Raw genomic sequence first — 20,783 nt, forward strand, 5'->3', positions numbered from 1 at the left:
CCTCTCCGAGGAGCGTTTCCATGGGACAGGCAGACATCATTAGCCTGATATATATCACATACCTCTGCGAGGCTGAACAGTTTACATTTTGTATCCCACTGATAGGCTGGATCTGGATCCGGACACAAACCAAAATCGAATCAGCTCGTTTTTGTCACCGAACGAGCTCATCCACCTAGTTTTGTCATAATCCATCCACAACTTTTTGAAATCTCATGCTTTATAAAAAAAATTATAATAGTCAGATCCGGATTCAGATCTTCACCAAAAATCGAATCAGTTCGTCCTTGTCACACACCCAACCTCTCCACAAAATTTTATCAGAATCCGTTCACAACTTTTTGAGATATCCTGCTCACAGACAAACAGACAGACAGACAGACAGACAGGGGTGAAAGCATAACCTCCGTCCACCTTCGGTGGCAGAGGTAATAATTTGAAATACAACAGCTTTAAATTACGTGCAGTATTGATACACCAATGATAATTTAGATTACAAAAAAACACAGGTAATTTTATAAGACTTGAAAAACAAACAGCTGTTCTACTTTAAAAGATAGACATGACGTGCCGAAACTACAAGTAAATAAATGACTTCCCTTCCAAGGAATTCCATGCAGGAGCAGGCCATTAGCCCCATAAAGCCTGCACAATGAAAAAAAAAAAAAACTTTTTGAAAACATGGTTGTTTGTCTGCGCTCTATCTTTTTAAATGCTGAGCATCAAGCAAGGAAGCAGCACATAACATTTTTAAAAAAGTCTTTGGTATGATCTGGACGGGTTTGAATCACCGACCTCTCTAACCATTACACCATCGTCTGGTTGAACATCCTTGCATCATTGTTACCAGTATTTATTATTTTCTAACAGTACAATTAACTCCTACCTTTTCTGTCACAGAATACTGGTGTGTGTTGGCAGAGAATTGTCGCGTTTTAATTTGCGTGGGGACAATTGTCAAGAAGTACTGGAACATCTGAGCATCTGGAGAGATGAAAAACAACAATGACACATTAAAGTGACGCCAATTCGAAGCGTTGAATTTCGTAATCATTCAGTTGAACCGATGTGTAAACGCCTTTCAAAAACTACTTTTCAAGGCTGGCAAGACACCGCCCAAAATATTTCAGATTCAGATTCATCAAACACCAGCACAGAACTCTTCCATCAAAATAAAATTCAAAACGTACAATTCATAAAATTCAACTCTGGGCCAATTTTGATGCTGTTCGGTCTCTGGGCAGTTAAATCTTATGCAATAAACAATGCCTGCCCCACACACAGAAAACATTACATCCTACTTTTAGCATCACATTAAGCTAAAGGCAGTTGGAATACGGCACAAGACGTTTACTGGGGGGGAGGGAGGTGGTGGTGATTTGTTGGTTGCCGAGGCTGGGATAGGTGAATTCCCTGGGTATGCAGACTTACAGACGATGGCTTCAGGGCAAGGATTCCTGAGGGCTTTGAACTGGGATTGAACTCCTGTGGTCTCATTTTTAGAACGACTGGTGGTGGCGACCCTTGTGGCAAGTGATTGGTTAGCCTTGGGAGGCGAAAACTTGCTGCAGGACCGTGGTTGGGTATAATACCTCGGCCCCAGGAGGAAAGGGTCTCTCTGGTTTGGAGCCGCTGATGCTCTGGACTCTTTTCTTCCAGCCCCTGGCTCACACTGACTCTGGCCCACTATCTGGCTCCTGCTCTTGCCCTAGTGGAGATGAGAAAGCACCAAACGTGTTCTGCTCCAGCTCCATACTCTTCACCGTGTGTGTGTGTGTGTGTGTGTGTGTGTGTGTGTGTGTGTGTGTGTGTGTGTGTGTGTGTGTGTGTGTGTGTGTGTGTGTGTGTGTGTGTGTGTGTGTGTGTGTGTTGTTGGTTGTTATCTCCAAATGTAGGTTTCAGAAGGTGGAACGGAGTCCTCCCAGGTCTCAAAATGTCCACCTCCATTTCAGGGAGGAGTGATTCAGGGAGGAGTAAGGGGAGTCGTGATTCATAGACCAACCTGTGAAGTTGTGTTTGTCTCAAATTTTTGTTCCGAGGGCTCTTGATGATCGTCACTGAACCCCAGACAACCTTCCAACTGTAATTTGTTTGCAGTAATATTGCCAGGGATGGTTTTTAAGATATCTGTAAGATTCTTCTTTATCATTCCCGTTGCTCCAATGATCACTGGAACAATTTTTGTGTTCTTCAGATTCCAGGATCTTTTCACTTCATTTTTGAGATCTTGGTATTTGGTCATTTTCTTGATCTCTGCATGCAATGCCATTTTTTCTTTTTTATACCTCAGTACTATATCCGGTCACAATGCTTTGGTCTCCATGTTCACCCTCGATGGGATCATCAGGTGGTGTGTGAGCGTTACTTCCTTGTTCTCATTTATCACTTTCAGTTCATGTTTCCATGGCTTTTCTGGGACTGGGATATTGAAGTTTTTGGAGATATGCCGGTGGATTACTCTACAACCCTGTCATGCCGTTGTGTGTACAGTTGTTCTGGCATTCGTTTTTTTACATCCCGATTGGAGATGGCTCAGACTTTGCTTCTTCCTTGCAGAACCTACACTTGTCCGATTGACTCAGTCCTGCCATGTTCTTAACAGGATATCCTGGACTATTTGTCTCACCTTGGTTATTGTCTCCTCAGCTCTGACAGGTATGATTCCAACACTGATGGTGGTGTCCCTTTGTATGTTTGTTCCTCTCTCTCTCTTCCCCACAAACAGTGCCCTTCCCTGGTTATCCACAACCCTATTGAGTACACCTGGCTGTGTGCGCCTCTCCACAACAATGTCTCGTTTCTTTGTGTGGTCTACTACCCCCTGCTCTCTCCTCCCCCCCCCCCAACTTTGACTCCATATAAAAGGATCAATCTGCAAAAATTGACACTGCTGTCTGCTCACCCTGTTCTCCTCCTAATCTTGAAGACCCACCACGATCATGGTTGCTTAGTGTTGGTTCACATACTTCAGCACATAGCCAGGTAGCTAAGTCATTCTGTAAAATGAAAGGACTTGGTCTGTTTCTTTTCCAACACATCTCTCCAAATGGCAACAATCCATTACTGGACCTTGTCATGTTAAGTTTTTCCTCAAGCTTGTCCTACTCCTCCTGAGCTCCTCCAGTTTTCTGACCATATGTTAGTAAAAGTGGGCATCGCTCTGGTCATTATTATGGAACTCCCAAAGCGTAGAGTTGTACGACAATTTTGTAAAGCTGGAGCGTGTGGTCTAAAATCCTCTGTTCATCACCACATCAGCTCCGAACAATGACTGTTCCTGGAATTTCTTCAACAAGAGACCAATTTCTCTACTTCCCGCACAAGTTCCTTTCATCCCGCATTCAACTTTTCTCTCCATAATCCATGTTGGTACACTGTTACGTGTGGTGAGGTCATCACAGGAAAATAACTCAAATTCTCCGTCTGGAAGGCAAACTCGACTGATGGCAACCTGCACTCTCTCCACACAGCTCTGAACCCCATTGCGTATCTGTGCTATGAAGAGCCAGAGCCCAACATGAAACTCACCTGCGATCCAAATTCCCCAGCCTATCACAATCCTCCTAAGCATGGTGGGAACTTGTCAAGTCTGTCTGGTACACATTCCCCTTCCCTTCCTTCCCTCCTAAAGGAGAGGGTCATGTTGCACACTGCTGGAGAAAAAGCAGATTTCTTGAACTTTATCTTCACTCAAAAAGTGAAGACCCCAAATATGTCCTTTTTTTTTTTACCATTACAGAAGCTTTCCCCACATGTGGATTTCTCCACTGCCAGAGTGGAGAAGTTTCTTACCTTGTGAAACATCACACTTGTGAAAGACGAGCCACTGCTGAAACCCTTTCATCATATCTGAACAAGATAAGCCGCTGGTCAGAGACTTGGAACACGACGTTCAATGTCAGCAAGCCACTCGGTCTCTCCAAAAGGATCAGCAATCAAACTATTAAATCCACTCTGGCCAGCCACTGGAAGAGGTACAGTTTCTGGAACTCATTGGTATCACCATCTGCCATAATCTTTTATGGGAGGATCATCAAAGTCCAGTCATCACCTGGGCATTCGCCATAGAGCTAAGGCATTACTGAGCCGCACACAGCTCACCACAGTGTACAAGACTTTCACATGGAGCTCCACGACTGTATGGCTGCTCAATCTCGGTTGGTGTTCCTGCTGGAGGCTCCCCACTTTGAGCTAGTGCTGAACTGCTTCCCACCTTGCTCTTGTAAGGCCTTCTGCATCAAGGCAGGAGACAGATTCCCAAGGACTGTCACTGGTTTCTTGAGGAATGTGCGTGATTTGGGCGGAAAGTTGGTGGGCTCTGTAGTGCATACAAGCATCCATCTGGCCTTGTTCCTCTTGTCCTTCCGAGCTGTCTCGTCACAAGCATTCCTCAAGAAACTCTCACCTGCTCACCTTCACAAAATTGAGGCTTATTCCTACCTGCATTAACCCCCCCCCTCCCCATTGTGGAATAGTTTCCCTGTCCATGGTTTCCTCCTCCTCCTCCTCACTTCAGTCTTTCTAATGTGCTGCCCATCACTCCCTCATACACTCGCATATCTATCTTCTATCTCTTCTACACACACTGATTGTTTTGATTTTTTTTCCGCATTCTGTTCTTCTCTGGGCCATTGTTACTGTTTTTTGTTATTCCTCCTTATGCATATTCACTACCCCTTCCCCAATAAGTGGTAGTTGGTGAACCTACTGCCTTTTGTTATTCAGCACTTCCATGAGACTAGACCCTTGCATAAAAGTCCCTTCGTACAGCAGTATTGTACACTATGGTGAGAACAAGCAGGTTTTACATTATATTACGTACATGTAAGAAAACCAATACCACGATGATAAACAGAATAAGGCTCAATATGCCAACCCTAACCCTCGTCAGAACTCTCAAGCATTCTTGAGGAAATTGGGACCGTATGTTGAACCGAGAGCTCTAGAACTGCTTGGCACAAATTGAGCAAACAAGGTCGGCCTACTGAATTAAAAGGAAGTTTTCTGAAGAAGGATTACAACATTTTGTAACTCACGTGCTTTAGCGATCTTCTCCGTGCCGTCCAAGGCATTGACAATACCAACAATGGGCTCACCAAACGAGAAATGGTCAATGCGATGTGAAAAATTGTAAGCTGGGGAAAGCAACACAAAAGAGCCAATCAAATGAACTTTATTATTATTATTATTATTATTCTAATTATTATTATGTAAATAATTATTAAACAACCAATCAGTTTGATGGATGCCCATTATTTCTATAAACAAATCGATTCTCAAACATCAGAGGAAAGAATATTGATATACTGATAATGGGGTAGTATGGAACAAATAATACTTCGAATGTACACTTCCCTTTCTCTGTCCAATCACACTCTTCCTGACACAGTCCTTTAAAAGGTAGCAGCTCATCATCGTTTCACATCAACATCCAAATCTATCCAAGCTTTCTGTTTTCACCAAGGTTATCTCTCGGTTCTCTATTATACTTAAGGAACAGCTTTCCCTGTTCACCTGTTCCCCACAACTTCCATTTACCATTATGTTTACCTTTCATCAAGTTCAGCAATTGTTAACATGCAGTGGTCAAGTAAAGCTCTCACCATTGTGCTCCACCATTGCTGCCAGGTGCGCATGACCACGAGGATGAAGAATTGCTCTGCAAATAACAACAAATAGACAAATTAATTGATAATTGCTGGACACAACCTGATTGGTTTTCCATTGTTAAAATGATGACCTGTAATAAATAGATACTTTAACATGGTGCTGCCAGGATAAATACCAAAACATGGCAGTCTAATGATCTTCAGAACCAAACAAAAATAACAGATCAGCCCAACAACATTCAGATGAGCAAGTAACCTCTCATTAAAACACTACCTCGTTTCATGTAACAGAAGCATCCCTGCAATCAAAGTGACTGCTTAACCATCTCCAAGTTGCACATAAATATTGCATCACTGCCTATAACAATTACATTTGCATCATAAAATTTACGAAGAAAGCTTGGTGGTCGCTCACAAAATGACAAGCTGTGAAACAGGGTGGGACCAGGGCAGAAATTGATACTCACTTGCCAATGGTGACATGAAAGTTTCCAGCGACCTTGTTTACAAGCAAAGAGCCGTGGATCCGGCATGCATCGAACGGTCCCTCCATTGGCTCCTCCCTGGAATTTATATGGTACAAATAAAAAATATATATTCTAAAAATAAAAAACCCTGAAATATCACAAGATAAGATGCTCCAAACAGCAAATTGTAGTATATTAAAAAAAAAAAAGAAAAAAAAAGTTGACAGCCAAGTGAAGACAAAACACCCGAATGTCATCATGAAAAAGAAGGAAAGAACATCATTTGGACACATTTGATTTCCGACATCGTATCTTTATTAGTCTCCTACCGGTTTCACCGGATGGGACACTTGGTTTGCCATTCGTCTGTCTGTCTGTCCGTCCCACCTGTGCTTTTTCCGACTTTTTTCCACATACCCTTTAACACATTCAACTGAAACTTGGTGCATGGCTTTATGATAAGTCAAAGAAGTTTGAGTTTCAGGGATTTTCATCAATTTTTCAGTTATCCCCTTTTTGGACTTGTATAAGTTTTGGACCGTGAAAATATCACATATTATACATTTACAGCCAATGGCTGGACAGCTGGTCTGACTCCATCCCAATAAAATCATGCGCCGCCATTGCATGAAGCAGCACAGATCGGCATGCCTGAGGCCTGGGTGTTAGTCCATGGCCCAGTGCAATTGGAATGATCTCAGGTACAATGCCTATAGAAAGTCTACACTCCCTTTCAAATTTTTCACCTTTTGTTGCCTAAAAGCCTGGAATTAAATTGCATTAAATCAGACTATTTCCACCTTTATTTACACATCGTAACCCACAAATTCTACAAATTTCAGAAAATTAATTAAAAATACAAAACTAGAATATCATCGTTGGATAAGTTGGATAAGTTCATATTTGGTGGAAGCACCTTTGACAGTAATTACAGCTGTGAGTCTGTTGGGATAGGTCTGCATCAACTTTGCACATCCTGATTGGGCAATATTTGCTCATTCTTCTGCACAAAACCATTCAAGCTCAGTCAAGTTGCATGGGGAGTGTTGATGGACAGTGATGTTGAAGTCATACCCCAGATTTTCAATTGGATTTAGGTCAGGGTTCTGACTGGGCCACTCAAGCACATTTATATTTTCGTTCCTTCGCCACTCCAGGGTAGCTTTTGGCTGTGTGCGCTTCGGGTCATCATGTTGAAAGGTGAACTTCCGTACCAATCTCCTTCTTGCTTAGTCATCCAGTTTGGAGGGACGGCCTGACCTAGGCAGGGTCTTGGTGGTAGCATACGCCTTCCACTTTTCAATGATTGTTTTGACTTTGCTCAAAGGGATATTCAAGGCCAATGAAATATTGTTATACCCATCCTCTGATCTGTGCCTTTCCACAGCTTTATTCTGGAGGTCTTTTGAAAGCTCCTTGGTTCTCATGGTTGAGTCTTTGCTGTGACATTCACTACCCAGCAGAGGAAACCTACAGGAACAGCTGATTTTATCCTAAAATAATCAGAATCACTACAATTTAACACAGGTGGAGGCCAATTCACTTGGTGTGTGATTTTTAAGATTACACCTGAGCGAATTTACAATTCCTATTATAAGGGGGAGGGGGGGTGGACACTTGTCCAACGAAGATATTTTAGTTTTGTATTTGTAATTCATTTTCTGAAATTTGTAGAACTTGTGCATTACAATGGGCAAATAAAGGTGGAAAAAAAAAAGAGCGATTTAATGTAGTTTAATTCCAGGTTATAAAGGCAACAAAAGGTGAAAATTATGAAAGGGAGTGTATGCTATTTTTCGGCATTATAGATAACCACGTTACTATATATATATATATATATATATATATATATATATATATATATATATATATATATATATATATATATATATATATATATATATATATATATATATATATATATATATATATATATATATATGCACATATATATGCACATAAGCCGAACGTATGTTTTTGCTTCATGTATGTACTTGTACATTGGGATAAATTTTTTTTATTATTTTCAGCATCGAACACAATTATACACCGCCCGAATAAAGGGATGTCTTTACTGATGTGAAAGGTCTGGCTAAAACCGAAATTATGCTCAAAAACCGGCATTTATGTCACTTTTGTGCGAATATCATGATTAAAGGGCATCAGTGGATGGCCGACAGTTATGCACACTTGCCTCTGTCAAGCCGGACTTTGAATCCCGATCCAACTATGAACTGTCAACCCGGTCATACGCATGTTTTTGCTTCAAGTATGTACATCGGGTTATTTAAAATATCACATCGGTAGGGGACATGTCTTGCAAAGCAATTCTTGCTCTTGTTGAATTGTTGATATCGCACTGCTTATGTGGCTGAGCAAATACATGAACCACAGTCATATAAACTTGCACCAACTGATGTTGCTCATCATAATACAAATTTAAGTAGCTGGTGACAGAGTTAAACTTAATGTGGTTGCTTTTTATGCACTACTCACAAATTATTAATTTTTTTTTAATAGAGTAATTTTTAGACTGCAAAATAAACTATGGCCATCCAGCTGGACAAAAATCGGTTGAGGAATGGCGAGGCACAACAACAAATAAGTTGGCTCACGCCAACGGGATGGTTCATGGTGGGATGACTCAGGCTGCCATTGCTGTACAATTTTGGTACATATCACAATGTACAGTCATCGCAGTACAATTTTGAGCACCCTGATGAAGTACCATAAAACTAGATAGTTCATGGAGAAAGCTCGTCAAGATCGTCCAATGGTTACAACACCTCGTCAGGATCATTATCTTGTCATTCTTGCGAGAATGCGAGAAAGCAGCTCATGCAATGGATGACATCACAAGCAAAGGGTGAACCATTGGCACCATATATATTTTTCCCTAACGTATTTAGATTCTGTCTCAGCTTCAATGACACACATACAGTACTTTCATTGAGACACAAGGAGTGAAGCAGCACCAATGTATGATCAATTTGGTAGAGGCAGCTTTGATGGTGTGGGCTGGTATTCAAGTTGGGCGAAGAACTGATCTTGACATCATTTGGAAGGGTGCTCTGACTGGTGTCCGATCCAGGTACGAGATCATTACACCTGAAGTTGTTGCTATGGAAGAACAATGTCCCATCTTCAACTTTTATGAATGATAAAGATCATCCACACATTGTCAATGCTGCAATTTAGGACATCACCCACATGGACTGGCAACAAGATCTGTGGAATTAAATCAAATTCCACATGCTTGGGACATCCTAGGGAGGAGTGTCTATGGTCGCAAAGTCCTCCGACAGTCTCACAATCGACTCAAAGTGGCTCTCGCTGAAGAATGGTGCAAAATCCTACAGTGAGAGATGTTCACCCAATTAACATTCGATGAAAAGACATGTACACCCAATCGTGCCATGAGGCCGCAATAATCCCGCCGCATGATCGGTTTGGTAAGGGCAGCCTTATCTTGCCGCTTTGGTCAATGGTGGCCATACATTATTAAATACTTTTATGCCAAAGTAAACCTGTCTGTGATCATTGATAGACTGGCATCTTTGCTAATTTGTATGATCATTTCAGAAGGCCGTGATGTTTTCCCACAACACAACTTTGGCTTACACTGAAATGACGTTTGTAAAGATTAATGTGCTGGTGTTCAACCAGAATATGATCATGCTTTGACGTACCAGAAAAACAATAAAAGCATCAAAACTTTCATTGTTTTTTTTTTTGGGGGGGGGGGGGGGTTGTGAGTATATGCAGGTAATATATACACACTACATGGCCAAAGGTATGTGGACACCCCTTCTAATTAGTGGATTTGGCTATTTCAGCCATACCCATTGCTGACAGGTGTATAAAATCAAGCACACAGCCAAGCAATCTCCATAGACAAACATTGGCTGTAGAATGGGTCATACTGGAGCTCAGTGACGTTCAACGTGGCACCGTCATAGGATGCTCCCTTTCCAACAAATCAGTTCGTCAAATTTATGCCCTGCTAGAGCTGCCCCGGTCAACCGTAAGTGCTGTTCTTGTGAAGTGGAAACGTCTAGGAGCAACAACAGCTCAACCACGAAGTTGTAGGCCACACAAGCTCACAGAACAGGACCGCCGAGTGCTGAAGCGCGTAGCATGGAAAAATCGTCTGTTGTCGGTTGCAACTCTCACTTCCGAGTTTCAAACTGACTCTGGAAGCAACGTCAGCACAAGCACTGTTCGGCGATAGCTTAGTGAAATGTGTTTTCACGGCCGAGTAGATGCACACAGGCCTAAGATCATCATGCATAATGCCAAGGGTCGGCTGGAGTGGTGTAACGTTCACCTCCATTGGACTCTGGAGCAGTAGAAACGTGTTCTTTGGAGTGATGAATCACACTTCACCATCTGGCAGTCTGACGGACGTATCTGGGTTTGGTAGATGCCAGGAGAACACTACCTGCCTGGATGCATAGTGCCAACTGTTAAGTTTGGTGGAGGAATTAATAGTCTGGGGCTGTTTTTCATGGTTCGGGCTAGGCATCTTGGTTCCAGTGAAGGCAAATCTTAATGCTGCAGCATACAATGACATTCTAGATAATTCTGTGCTTCCAACTTTGTGGCAACAGTTTGGGGAAGGCCCTTTCCTGTTTCAGCATGACAATGCCCCCGTACACAAAGCGAGGTCCACACAGAAATGGTTTGTCGAGATCGGTGTATAAGAACTTGACTGGCCTGCACAGAGCTCTGACCTTAACCCCATCGAACACCTTTGGGATGAATTGAAACGCCGACTGCGAGTCAGACCTAATCGCCCAACATCAGTGCCCGACCTCACTAATGCTCTTGTGACTGAATGGAAGAAAATCCCCGCAGCAAAGTTCCAACATCTAGTGGAAAGCCTTCCCAGAAGAGTGGAGGCTGTTATAGCAGCAAAGGGGGGACAAACTCCATGCTAATGCCCATGATTTTGGAATGAGATGTTGGATGAGCAGGTGTGGACATACTTTTTGCCATGTGGTGCATTTATGATCTGAGGTCCATGATCAATCACAGGGTAGTAGAGACTGCCAAATGATACTAGTTGGTTGGACACAACACAAGATTGCTTCTCCTTTTTTAAAATGTGACTTGTAACGGATAATGTACTTAAACAAGGTGCTCACAGGAAAAGATAGGTCAGTGGTAGCATATGCAATAGGTGACATCACAACTGAAGAGCCTTGTAAAATGAATATGCACATTTTTAGTCAACAAAAGGATAATTTTGTTGGACAATTAAAATAAGAATTATTATTAAAAAATTTTTTTTTTATAATTTAATTAAAAAGGATAATTAAAATAATGAAAATGGTGTCATCCACTAATTTTGTGTTTGCACCATTGCTGGGGGTCTGGCTGTGCTACTGACACAGTTCCCCTTGTAGTTTAGAGCTAAATTTGGATACCTGGAAAGGATGTATGCAATAGCTCGCCTACTCTTCACAAAGGACACCGTGGGATCTTTAACATCCACCAACTAATGCTGGCAGACGGGACGCCCGTTTAACGTCCATCCAAGGGGCGGCACCACACATTGATGAATCGCCCTGCCTGTGAAACACCGGGATGACAGTTTATATCTGGGTCGGGATTCAAACCCAGGTTTGATGGCTTAGAGGCGAGTGTGTGGACCTCTCGGCAACCCCGCCAACCCAATAGAAATGTTGTCAGATACAGATTTGGGAAGATGCATTTTGCCTCCAAAAATTGGAATACAAAACCCCATTAAAATATTACAGGTGCATACATTGTCAATATTAGGGACAGATGTAGCATTTTGAGGAAAGGAGATTCTTAAAGTGTCTGTGCCAAAAGCACAATACCATGTGGGAGGTTCTGGAGACTCAAGACCAAAAATAAATGCATTTCAAACAAGAGCGAAGTCGATAATCCTCACGCTTCGCACCGAAAGCAAAGTTGAAGGATACCTTCTCATCTGCTTTGGTGACAGGCCCAGATAGTATCAGGGCTCATATTCTCAAATCCTGCTCTGTCATTCTTCCTTCCCCTCTATCCGCCCTATTCAGTGTCTTTCGCCAACTGCCCTCTGCATGGAAGTCAGCAAACATTGCCCCCATTCACAAGGGTGCAAAATCGACCGAGCAACTTTTGGCCAGTGAGCTTGCTTCCAATTACAAGTAAAGTAGAGGAATCTATCATTGCTTTCCATGTTAAATCTTTCCTGTTTTCAAACAGTCTGATCTCTGACCATCAGTATGGATTCCGCCCCGGTCATTCATGCTTCTGCTCCTCTCTCAGCAATAGTTAGAAACCCTCGATCTCAAACATGTTAAGACAGTCTCCCTGAACATATCTCGGGCATTTGACACAGCCAGACTTCCTCTTTTGTTTGTCAAGCTCTCTGCCTGTGGCATTGAAGGCCATCTTCATTTGTGGATTTCTGACTTTCTGCACTCACTGAGACCATGTGTTACCATCAATGGAACCCTCTCCTCCCCTCTCCCAGTGGAAGCTAAAGTTCCCAAAGGCAGTGTTTAGGTCCAGTCTTGTCCCTCATCGACATGAATGACCTCTCCGATGCACTGGAAAACCCTCTTCTTTATTGCAGAGTTCTCCACATTGTGTCATACAGTACCCCGCCCCTCTGATATGCAGCTGCTATCTGCCTCTCTCTGTCTGTGGTGATATGGAAACGATTAGACTCGTATGATAAAGGGAACATGCCCTTCAATCCTGGAAAATCTCGGTCTCACCCTATCGCTCTGGAATGATCGTCAACCGAACCTGCCTACTCCCTTGTTCATCCACTGGAACTTCTAGGCCTCACCATCAGCCACGACCTTTCATTGGCCAATTGCATACCTAGCTGCAGACTGGGCATCTTCCTTTGATCAAAGTCATTCTTTGGAAAATCAATGCTACTCACAGTCTAAAAGGCCTTTGTCCATCATTCAATGGAGTACTGCCCTCCGCTATGGGCTGGCACCAAAGCATGACGTCTCTCCTATATTCTGTGGAATCTAAAGCTCTCAAAATTATTGTAATATCCTGTGATGAGAGAGAAGCTCATGGTTTGTTGCTCGCACATCATAGGCAGGTCAGTGTTCTCTATTTTCTACCATCTACTCCAGTGATCTTCGCTATTGTTTTAGAGGGGGCCCACTTTTACTGATAAGACATCAGTGTGAGAGCCGCCATACCACCTGCAAGACTCCAAAATGGCTACTATTAGGCCCCACCTCCATGTTCCTTTTTTGTTGTTGTGGTTACTGGGCTGCAAGCATAATTGTTTGCATACTGCCATCCACTGATGTAGAGATGTTACTTTTACGCTTCGCAATGGAACACTCATTTGAAACCATCAAGTCAATTTAATAGCACTTATGGCGGAGTATGATGGGGCTTTTTCACATTTGTGCATTATTGGCCACACTTTAGGCCACCAGGGACCGCCAGTGGCTCGTGGGCCACACAATGAAGAACAGTGATCCACTCACTAACATTGCTCCCTCTTCTCTGAACGCTCCACAGCAACTCCAGGATGTGCACATTTTTCCAGTAACCTCCTCCTATTTAAACCTCCAAAAACCAAGCTAACTGCTTGCCTCATCTCTTTTATTCCTCCCTTCTCGCATGTAGGGAACCACCTTCCAGAGGTTGTTCTGTCTCACTCTTCTGCTCCAGGATTTAAATAAATTGACTCATGATCTTTATCCTATTTACCTTTTCCAACTCAAACATTTTACTTGCTAGTCTCCATTGTTCCTCCTCCTGGTTGTTCATTCCCTTGATGTTTGAACCACTGTCTGTTCTACCTCGCTCTACCTGCTAGCAATATACATTCCCTTGATATACCATGAGCCTCGCTCCTAAAGCCACTTTGTGACTTTTTTTGTTTATAAAAAAAAAATTCCATATCAGGACATTTTCATCCCATTTTCTGTCACATAGCACGTTCGTGGTAATCAAACGAAATAAATAAATATTCGTTTATGCACAGTCATGCAAAATAAACAAATCAAAACTCTGAACTTGAACAAACCCAATTTTATGTTTTCATTTCACCATTTATACAAATAAAATGTTAAAGTTGAAATGGCACAAGTAAATACACCAGGACCCTGACATTCGTGGAAGATACGTTCCAGGAAAACCCCGTGAATGTCGAAACGGTGAATGTGGGGGCATTGCTTCAATGGGAAATTGGGGAATAGGTTCCGGGGATTTCTCGACCCGCGGAAAATCCGCGAGTGTTGGGGAAAGATCTGCGAGTGTCGGGGTAGGATCCATGAGAGTTTTGTCGTTGTTACGATGGAGACAAGAGGGATAACGTTATTGATTCGCGACGGTTCCTGGTTCATGAAAAAGGCTGTAAATGGTGACGCCACCAAAGTCGGGGAATTGGTAAAATGGGGACAAGGGGGTAACGTTATCAGTTTGTGGCGGTTCCTGGTTCAAAGGGGAAAGCTTTTTAAGTTTAAAATGTTTTCGACCACGAATGCACGATTACAGTTTCATTAAAGATGCTTACGAATAAAAAAAAAATGACAACACCAGTTACCGTTTCCAATTTATTAAAGGATGCATTTTAAAGCCTCTTAACCGTACCACACCGAGAAACGAACAAAAACGACAACATGTACCGCTTTGTTTAATAATAAAAAAATGAACAGAGCACACTTAACTTTGGACGATGACGATGATGATGATGATAAGGATGAGGATAAAAAAGAAAAATTAAAAGCCATAGAAATGGCTCATCTTGAGACAACCTAAGTGAAAGTGTCGACGAGTACAGTCGCGCATATTGAAAGTGCACATGGTGAGACGTCCTGTGAAACGATGTTTATCTCACGAAGCTACAATACAGTATGTATGTTTAAAGTGCACATGGTGAGACATCCCACAAAACTACAATACACGTACAGGAAGCAGGTCATGTTCACGGAAGATGTTTTTTTTTGCGTACGTACAGTATTGTACTGTAGGTACATACAGCTGCTTTGTGTGTGGCTCACGGAAGATTCGTTTTAGAACTGTATTATGCTCATGGTTCGTTTTTTTTTAAAAAAGTCACGAAAACCGTGAATACGCAGGGCAATTTCACAAGGATGTAGAAGCATGTCGCAAGTTATCAACCGCAAATAGGAGGAACCCGCGAATGTCGGGGTCCGGGTGTATACAATCTGGGAGTAGAAGTCACAATGACAAAGGGTGTTGACCTTTCTTGGGCTGAACTGATCAGGAGGCAGAATATTTCATGCCAAACTTAGACACCCTCCTGAACTGTCCCTTATTTTGGTGCAAACAAAGACTTTTTCTGCAAATTCACCATCAATGAAAACTTTTGTACTTTCTTCAGGACATTACGTACCTGGGAGGAATAGCTGTGGGCGAGCCATTAAATGCAGCCTTAAACAGGACATCCTGCAAGGAATGCTCTTGCTGAAGCCTCAGACGGATGAGATGAAATATGCTGGTACAGGCAAACGAGAATGTAGTGCATGTTAAGGAATGTTCCCTTTATGGGGAGGGGGGGGCGGTGGTGAATGGGGACAAGTAAGGCAAGAGGTAGAAATAAGGCCATTGTACATACTCTCCTGTATGAGAATCAATGTTTGTGCAAAGTCGTCCTTCGTATGGCCACTGCGTGGCCTTTGTACGGTCACTAACAGCTCCAGCTGCACGTAGAGCGAAGAGGTCTACAGCCATTGTGTCTGGCCATTGGCCCGCAGAGATGGACAACTCAAGCCCGACCGGGAGCCCAGGAAGCGAGGCAGGGAGAGGAGAGCCAATAAAAGCATGACAAGCTCTCGGCTCACTCTCTTTATTGGTCTATGTCTTCACTGCTTGAGCTCCTTCCGTGCATCTGCTGGTACTCACTTGGGCTGCCCGGCTCGTACTTTCGGAGCCATGCCAGTGAACCACAATGGTGGCAAGAGAAGGCCGCTGAACTGCATGCCAGCAACACCTGATACACCAGTCAAGGACACGATATCCTTAAAATCCAGCTCGTTTCTGTGTGGATGGCAATTTGTGTGGGTGGCGTCTCAGCATTCAGTTCCTCTGTACCATTAAGTATCGTGATTATCTGTCGGCTTTCTTTGTACCTAGGTTCCTTCCATTTGTGTTCTGTCCCATGAGAATAAACGATCTACATTTCATAAGACCATGTGTCAGCTTCGTACTACATCTCACCATGCAAGTAAGGTGTTTCAGAACATTGGATTTTCCTGGAGGGCATCAAAATAAGTGAAGAAGATTAACCTAATCCGATAATTACCTGCACTTTTGGAGGTCCACAAACGGCGGTCTGATGATACACTTGCACTAAGCAGTCATCTGCAAGACCCGTGGGTGCTTACTGGGTGATAACCCGAGTGACCGGCAGGAGGACAAGCACCAGTAAAGAGAGAGCCAATGGAATCCAAAGCCCTGAGACTAATTAGTGCATCTTGGCAGGAGGTTGAGGCACAGGATTTGCTTTGCCCACTGCAGGTAGCTTGATGGCCTCAGTCATCTACCGTGTCATATCTGATATCTACACCCCACCCCCGCCCCAAACTATGAAAAAAATATTTTTTTTTAACCCCTTCAACCTCTCCTGGTTACAAACTATACCTTTTTACCCTTCTCAAAGGTAGGCTTGCTGGATTTGCTCATCGCCACTCCTTCGTCCTGCCCGGGGAGCCAAGGGGGTCAACCGGACACCGCTTCCCGTAAAGCAATGGCCTCATTTTTTCATTAGTACGGACCTTCTGGAACACTTTTAGATTGGCCACCCCTCTGGCAATTCCACACAGGGCCGTACACAGGGGTATTTTCAAAATGGACGCCGGCGTAAATGATAAAATCATATTTCGAGCACAATTAAATTTTTAGAACAGCTATAACCATGATTTTTGTGTCTAAACCCATGTTTGGGAGGATGACAAATTCAATGGTACCATTAGAATGGAAGTATTTTCTTTTTCGGTCACTTAAAATAAAAAATGGCCACCAGCGTAAGTTGCGAAATCACATGTTTGACCTGGTAACTTCATTACTATAAGAGATACAGCCAAGATATTGGTATAAAACTTCATAGGATGGTAGACTAGTTAATACTAAGCTGTTCTGGGTATGGATCCCAGCTGGCTACGCCCTCTTTTAAAAGTGGCTGCCATTTCTCAAAATGGCCACCGGCTTAATGACAAAATCACGTTTTCAACCATAACTCGATTTCTAGGACAGCTCGAATCATGATATTGGTGTCTACGCCCACATTTTGGGGTATGAGGAATCCAATGGTATAATCAGAATTCATCTATCTTAGTTTGTTTGCTTAAATTTCAAAATGGCCGCCAGCGTAAGTTGTGAAATCACATGTCTTACCATAACCTCATACTAGGATCGCTTCCCGTAAAGCAATAGTCCCATTTTTAGCTCGCCTGTTCGAAGAACAGAGAGCTATAGCGATACCCCCGGCGTGAGTGTGAGCGTCAGCATCAGCGTGAGTGTGAGCATGAAAATGTTAAAGTTTTTGGTGCAAGTTATTTCCTTTCTCATGTTTTTATCTACCACACTATTTTTTACTGATTACAATATACAAATACATATATTGCTTTAAAATTATTTAGATCAGACTTCACTGCAATGCTTTATAAAAAATATTATTAGACTAGTCTTTTAAAAACGATTTAGTCTGGTGTTGGCACAGTGGTTAGGGCAGTGGCTTGGGACCCAAAAGGTCCTGAGTTCAAGCCTCGTTGGGACACTGAATTAATCTATATGTATATATGTAGATATATACCAAGTCGAAAACACCAGGGGGTTGACTCAGCCTGCCATCCTTCCGAGGTCGGCGAAATGAGCACCAGTTGTACTGGGCCCGGTGTATGCCCCGGTTAGAATAGGTGTACCATATCCCTGTGTGTCGTAAGAGGTGACCAGGGTTGCGTCAGGAAGGGCATCCGGCGTAAAAAACCTATGCCAAATCATTATGCGGACAACAAAACGAATTAGACGGTTGATCCGCTGTGGCGACCCCTAACGGGAGCGAGCCGAAAGAAGAAGAAGAGGAGTCTTTTAAAAACGATAAATGTATAAACAGGTGAGCATTGGGTGGCTTTGACACCAACTCTCTGGTTACTTGTTTCCATTAGTATGGACCTTCTGGAACACTTTTAGGTTGGCCACCCCTGTATAATAGTTATTGTATTTTAATACAATAATACAATATATAATAAGATAATATTTCGAATTGTAAAATGGTTTTATTGTGGATAGCTCATACTGGTAGACACGAAAGTGTCTTTTCAATAATAAAAATCTATGACTTATTCAATACTATTTTATTAACACCAATAGACATTCTAAAATTATTTTCTTTGCAAAATTCAATCATCAGTAGGGTTCTCTTCCACATATGCAGCTCTAGTACAAGTAGATGGTTTACCCTGGAATGAACATCCTATGTGGCATGGCACATTGTTCTTACTGCATGCACAGTTTCCTGCGCAACGTTTTTTGTACTTGCATCTGACAACAGTTTCCAAGTTTGGAGGAAGTGCTTTCCTTGTGCCCATGATCGGATTTGCTTTCCCTTCATCCTGAAGTATCCATCCAAATGATGCAAAGTCAATTATCAGCGTTCGTTGATGTTGAAAAGACTTTGTGATGATAGTTGCCAAGGCAGCCTGCTTGATATGTTGTTCCAGTGCGTCATCAGTTGGTGGAAGATTCAACAGCAAACCTGACTTGCCTGCTAAAAATTTCTGAGTTCTCAGACTAGCAAGAGAATCTGTCTCTTTTCCCCCAGAAGCTATGATGATGAGTGCCTTGCTGGACTCAACAAGCTCAGTTGGTACCTGATCCATGCCTTGTGTTTCTGCGAAAACCTGAAAACGTTTAGTGTCAATGTTTGACAACGATTTCCACATTTTCTTCTTTCCTAAGCCATATATGAAGCTCGTATCATCCTTTCCAAAAAATGCATGGAAGTAGGGAAGTAGCTGACACCTTTCTTTGCCTAATGAAGCAGCTATTTTATGTATGGGTATGAATACTTCTGTATCTGTTCTGACCCAGACCTCCAATGACGTTTGATGCTTTTCACAAATGTATATGCAGGAAACGATAACATCTGTGTCATTTGCATCAACGACTATTCGTTCAGCCCCTAGCACATCTGCACTGTAGACAGCGCGTTTCATCATTCGCATGTCAGCTTCCTCATAGGTAGATGAGAGTTCTGGTACAACATTTAGTTCCTCAGTTACTACTGTTGTGACTGTTTGATCATCAAATCCACCTGATAGGTAGAGTGGTATTGAGTATTGGGATGTTGAAGATGACCACTTCTTAGACAAGAAACACATCAATGCTGCCTGATTGCCATCAACTGAAACAAAGTCACAAAAGACTGGAGTTTGTATGTGACTCTGTATGTCATAAAGTTTATTTACAGTTGGTTTCTGATGTCTATCCCTTTCCAGAGATTTCAAGCTGGGAGAATGGTCATATCTATTGCAGCAAAAATGTATGCTTGTGGTATTTTACGATACATTAATCATAACATTTCTAAGACATCTTCTTTGGACGTCTTGAAATGTTTCTCCTCGACGGAAAGACCACTTGTGAATGACATGCATAGCATCATAGATGACTGCAGTATCTTTATCGTCAGCAGGTATGTCACTCGAGCTGCACACACCAGCTTCATCCATGAGTACTTATTCCCATGACGAAGACTTACATTGCTGTTAAAGAGTGAAGGTGGTATGCTTGTACACTCGTGTTGTCCAACAAGCTCTTGTAAGTCAATCTCTCCACCACCAACTATAACTTGGGATACTCGCTGAAGAAGATTTATTTCAGGAGCTGATGAACTTGATATCTCAGATGGTTTCTTCTTGGACTGAAAAGTATCGAAGGTGCTAAGTTTGACGGAAATTTTGTCACCTTCCCGTTCAAAACATTCCTGGAGAGCCCTCTCACCAATCTCCTTCACACATGTTAGGTCTTTCTCAACTAAGATAAGATAGATGCAAACAAACTAAGATACATGCATTCTGATGATACCATTGGATTCCTCACACCCCAAAACATGGGTGTAGACACCAATATCATGATTCTAGCTGTTCTAGAAATCGAGTTATGGTTGAAAACATGATTTTGCTATTAAGCCGGTAGCCATTTTGTAATGGCAGCCATTTTGAAAAGAGTGCGTAGCCAGCTGGGATCCATACCCAGAACAGCTTAGTATTAACTAGTCTACCATCCTATGAAGTTTTATTCCAAGATCTTGCTGTCTGTCTCTCCAAGTCTCTCTGTGTGTCTCTCCAAGTGATGAAGTCTCTCCAGTCTTTCTTTGAAGTCTTTCTGTGTCTCTCCAAGTGATGAAGTTACCAGGTCAAAAATGGGATTTCGCAACTTACGCTGGTGGCCATTTAGAATTTTAAGCAGCCGAAAAAGAAAGTAATTTAATTTTAATGGTACCACTAAATTCGTCATGCTCCCAAACATGGGTTTAGACACAAAAATCATGGTTCTAGCTGTTCTAGAAATTTAATTGTGCCAGAAATATGATTTTATCATTTACGCCGGCAGCCATTTTGAAAAGACTCCTGTGTACGGCCCTGTGTGGAATTGCCAGAGGGGTGGCCAACTTAAAAGTGTTCCAGAAGGTCCGTACTAATGAAAAAATGGGGCCATCGCTTTATGGGGAGCGGTGTCCGGTTCT

At 42.5% G+C, this 20,783-nt stretch overlaps 1 protein-coding gene across 4 annotated transcripts in view; it reads right to left on the reverse strand.

The window, feature by feature from the left end:
• ERGIC2 (ERGIC and golgi 2) overlaps positions 1-20,783 on the reverse strand; it is a 61,315-nt gene that overhangs the window by 14,587 nt on the left and 25,945 nt on the right. For 3 of the 4 annotated variants that reach the window (XM_085884063.1, XM_085884065.1, XM_085884064.1), the window contains exons 7-11: positions 15,435-15,536; positions 6,077-6,172; positions 5,604-5,659; positions 5,037-5,135; positions 887-984 (exon numbers count right to left, since the gene is read on the reverse strand). In XM_085884063.1, the coding sequence (XP_085740189.1) occupies positions 887-984; positions 5,037-5,135; positions 5,604-5,659; positions 6,077-6,172; positions 15,435-15,536 (451 nt within the window). The remainder of the gene's footprint in view (positions 1-886; positions 985-5,036; positions 5,136-5,603; positions 5,660-6,076; positions 6,173-15,434; positions 15,537-20,783) is intronic. The other variant, XM_085884067.1, reaches the window with a different exon arrangement.

Source organism: Eptatretus burgeri, chromosome 6 (assembly GCF_056783735.1).
Source record: "Eptatretus burgeri isolate ZD-2024b chromosome 6, Ebu_testis_v1, whole genome shotgun sequence".
NCBI classification, from domain to species: Eukaryota; Metazoa; Chordata; class Myxini; order Myxiniformes; family Myxinidae; genus Eptatretus; species Eptatretus burgeri.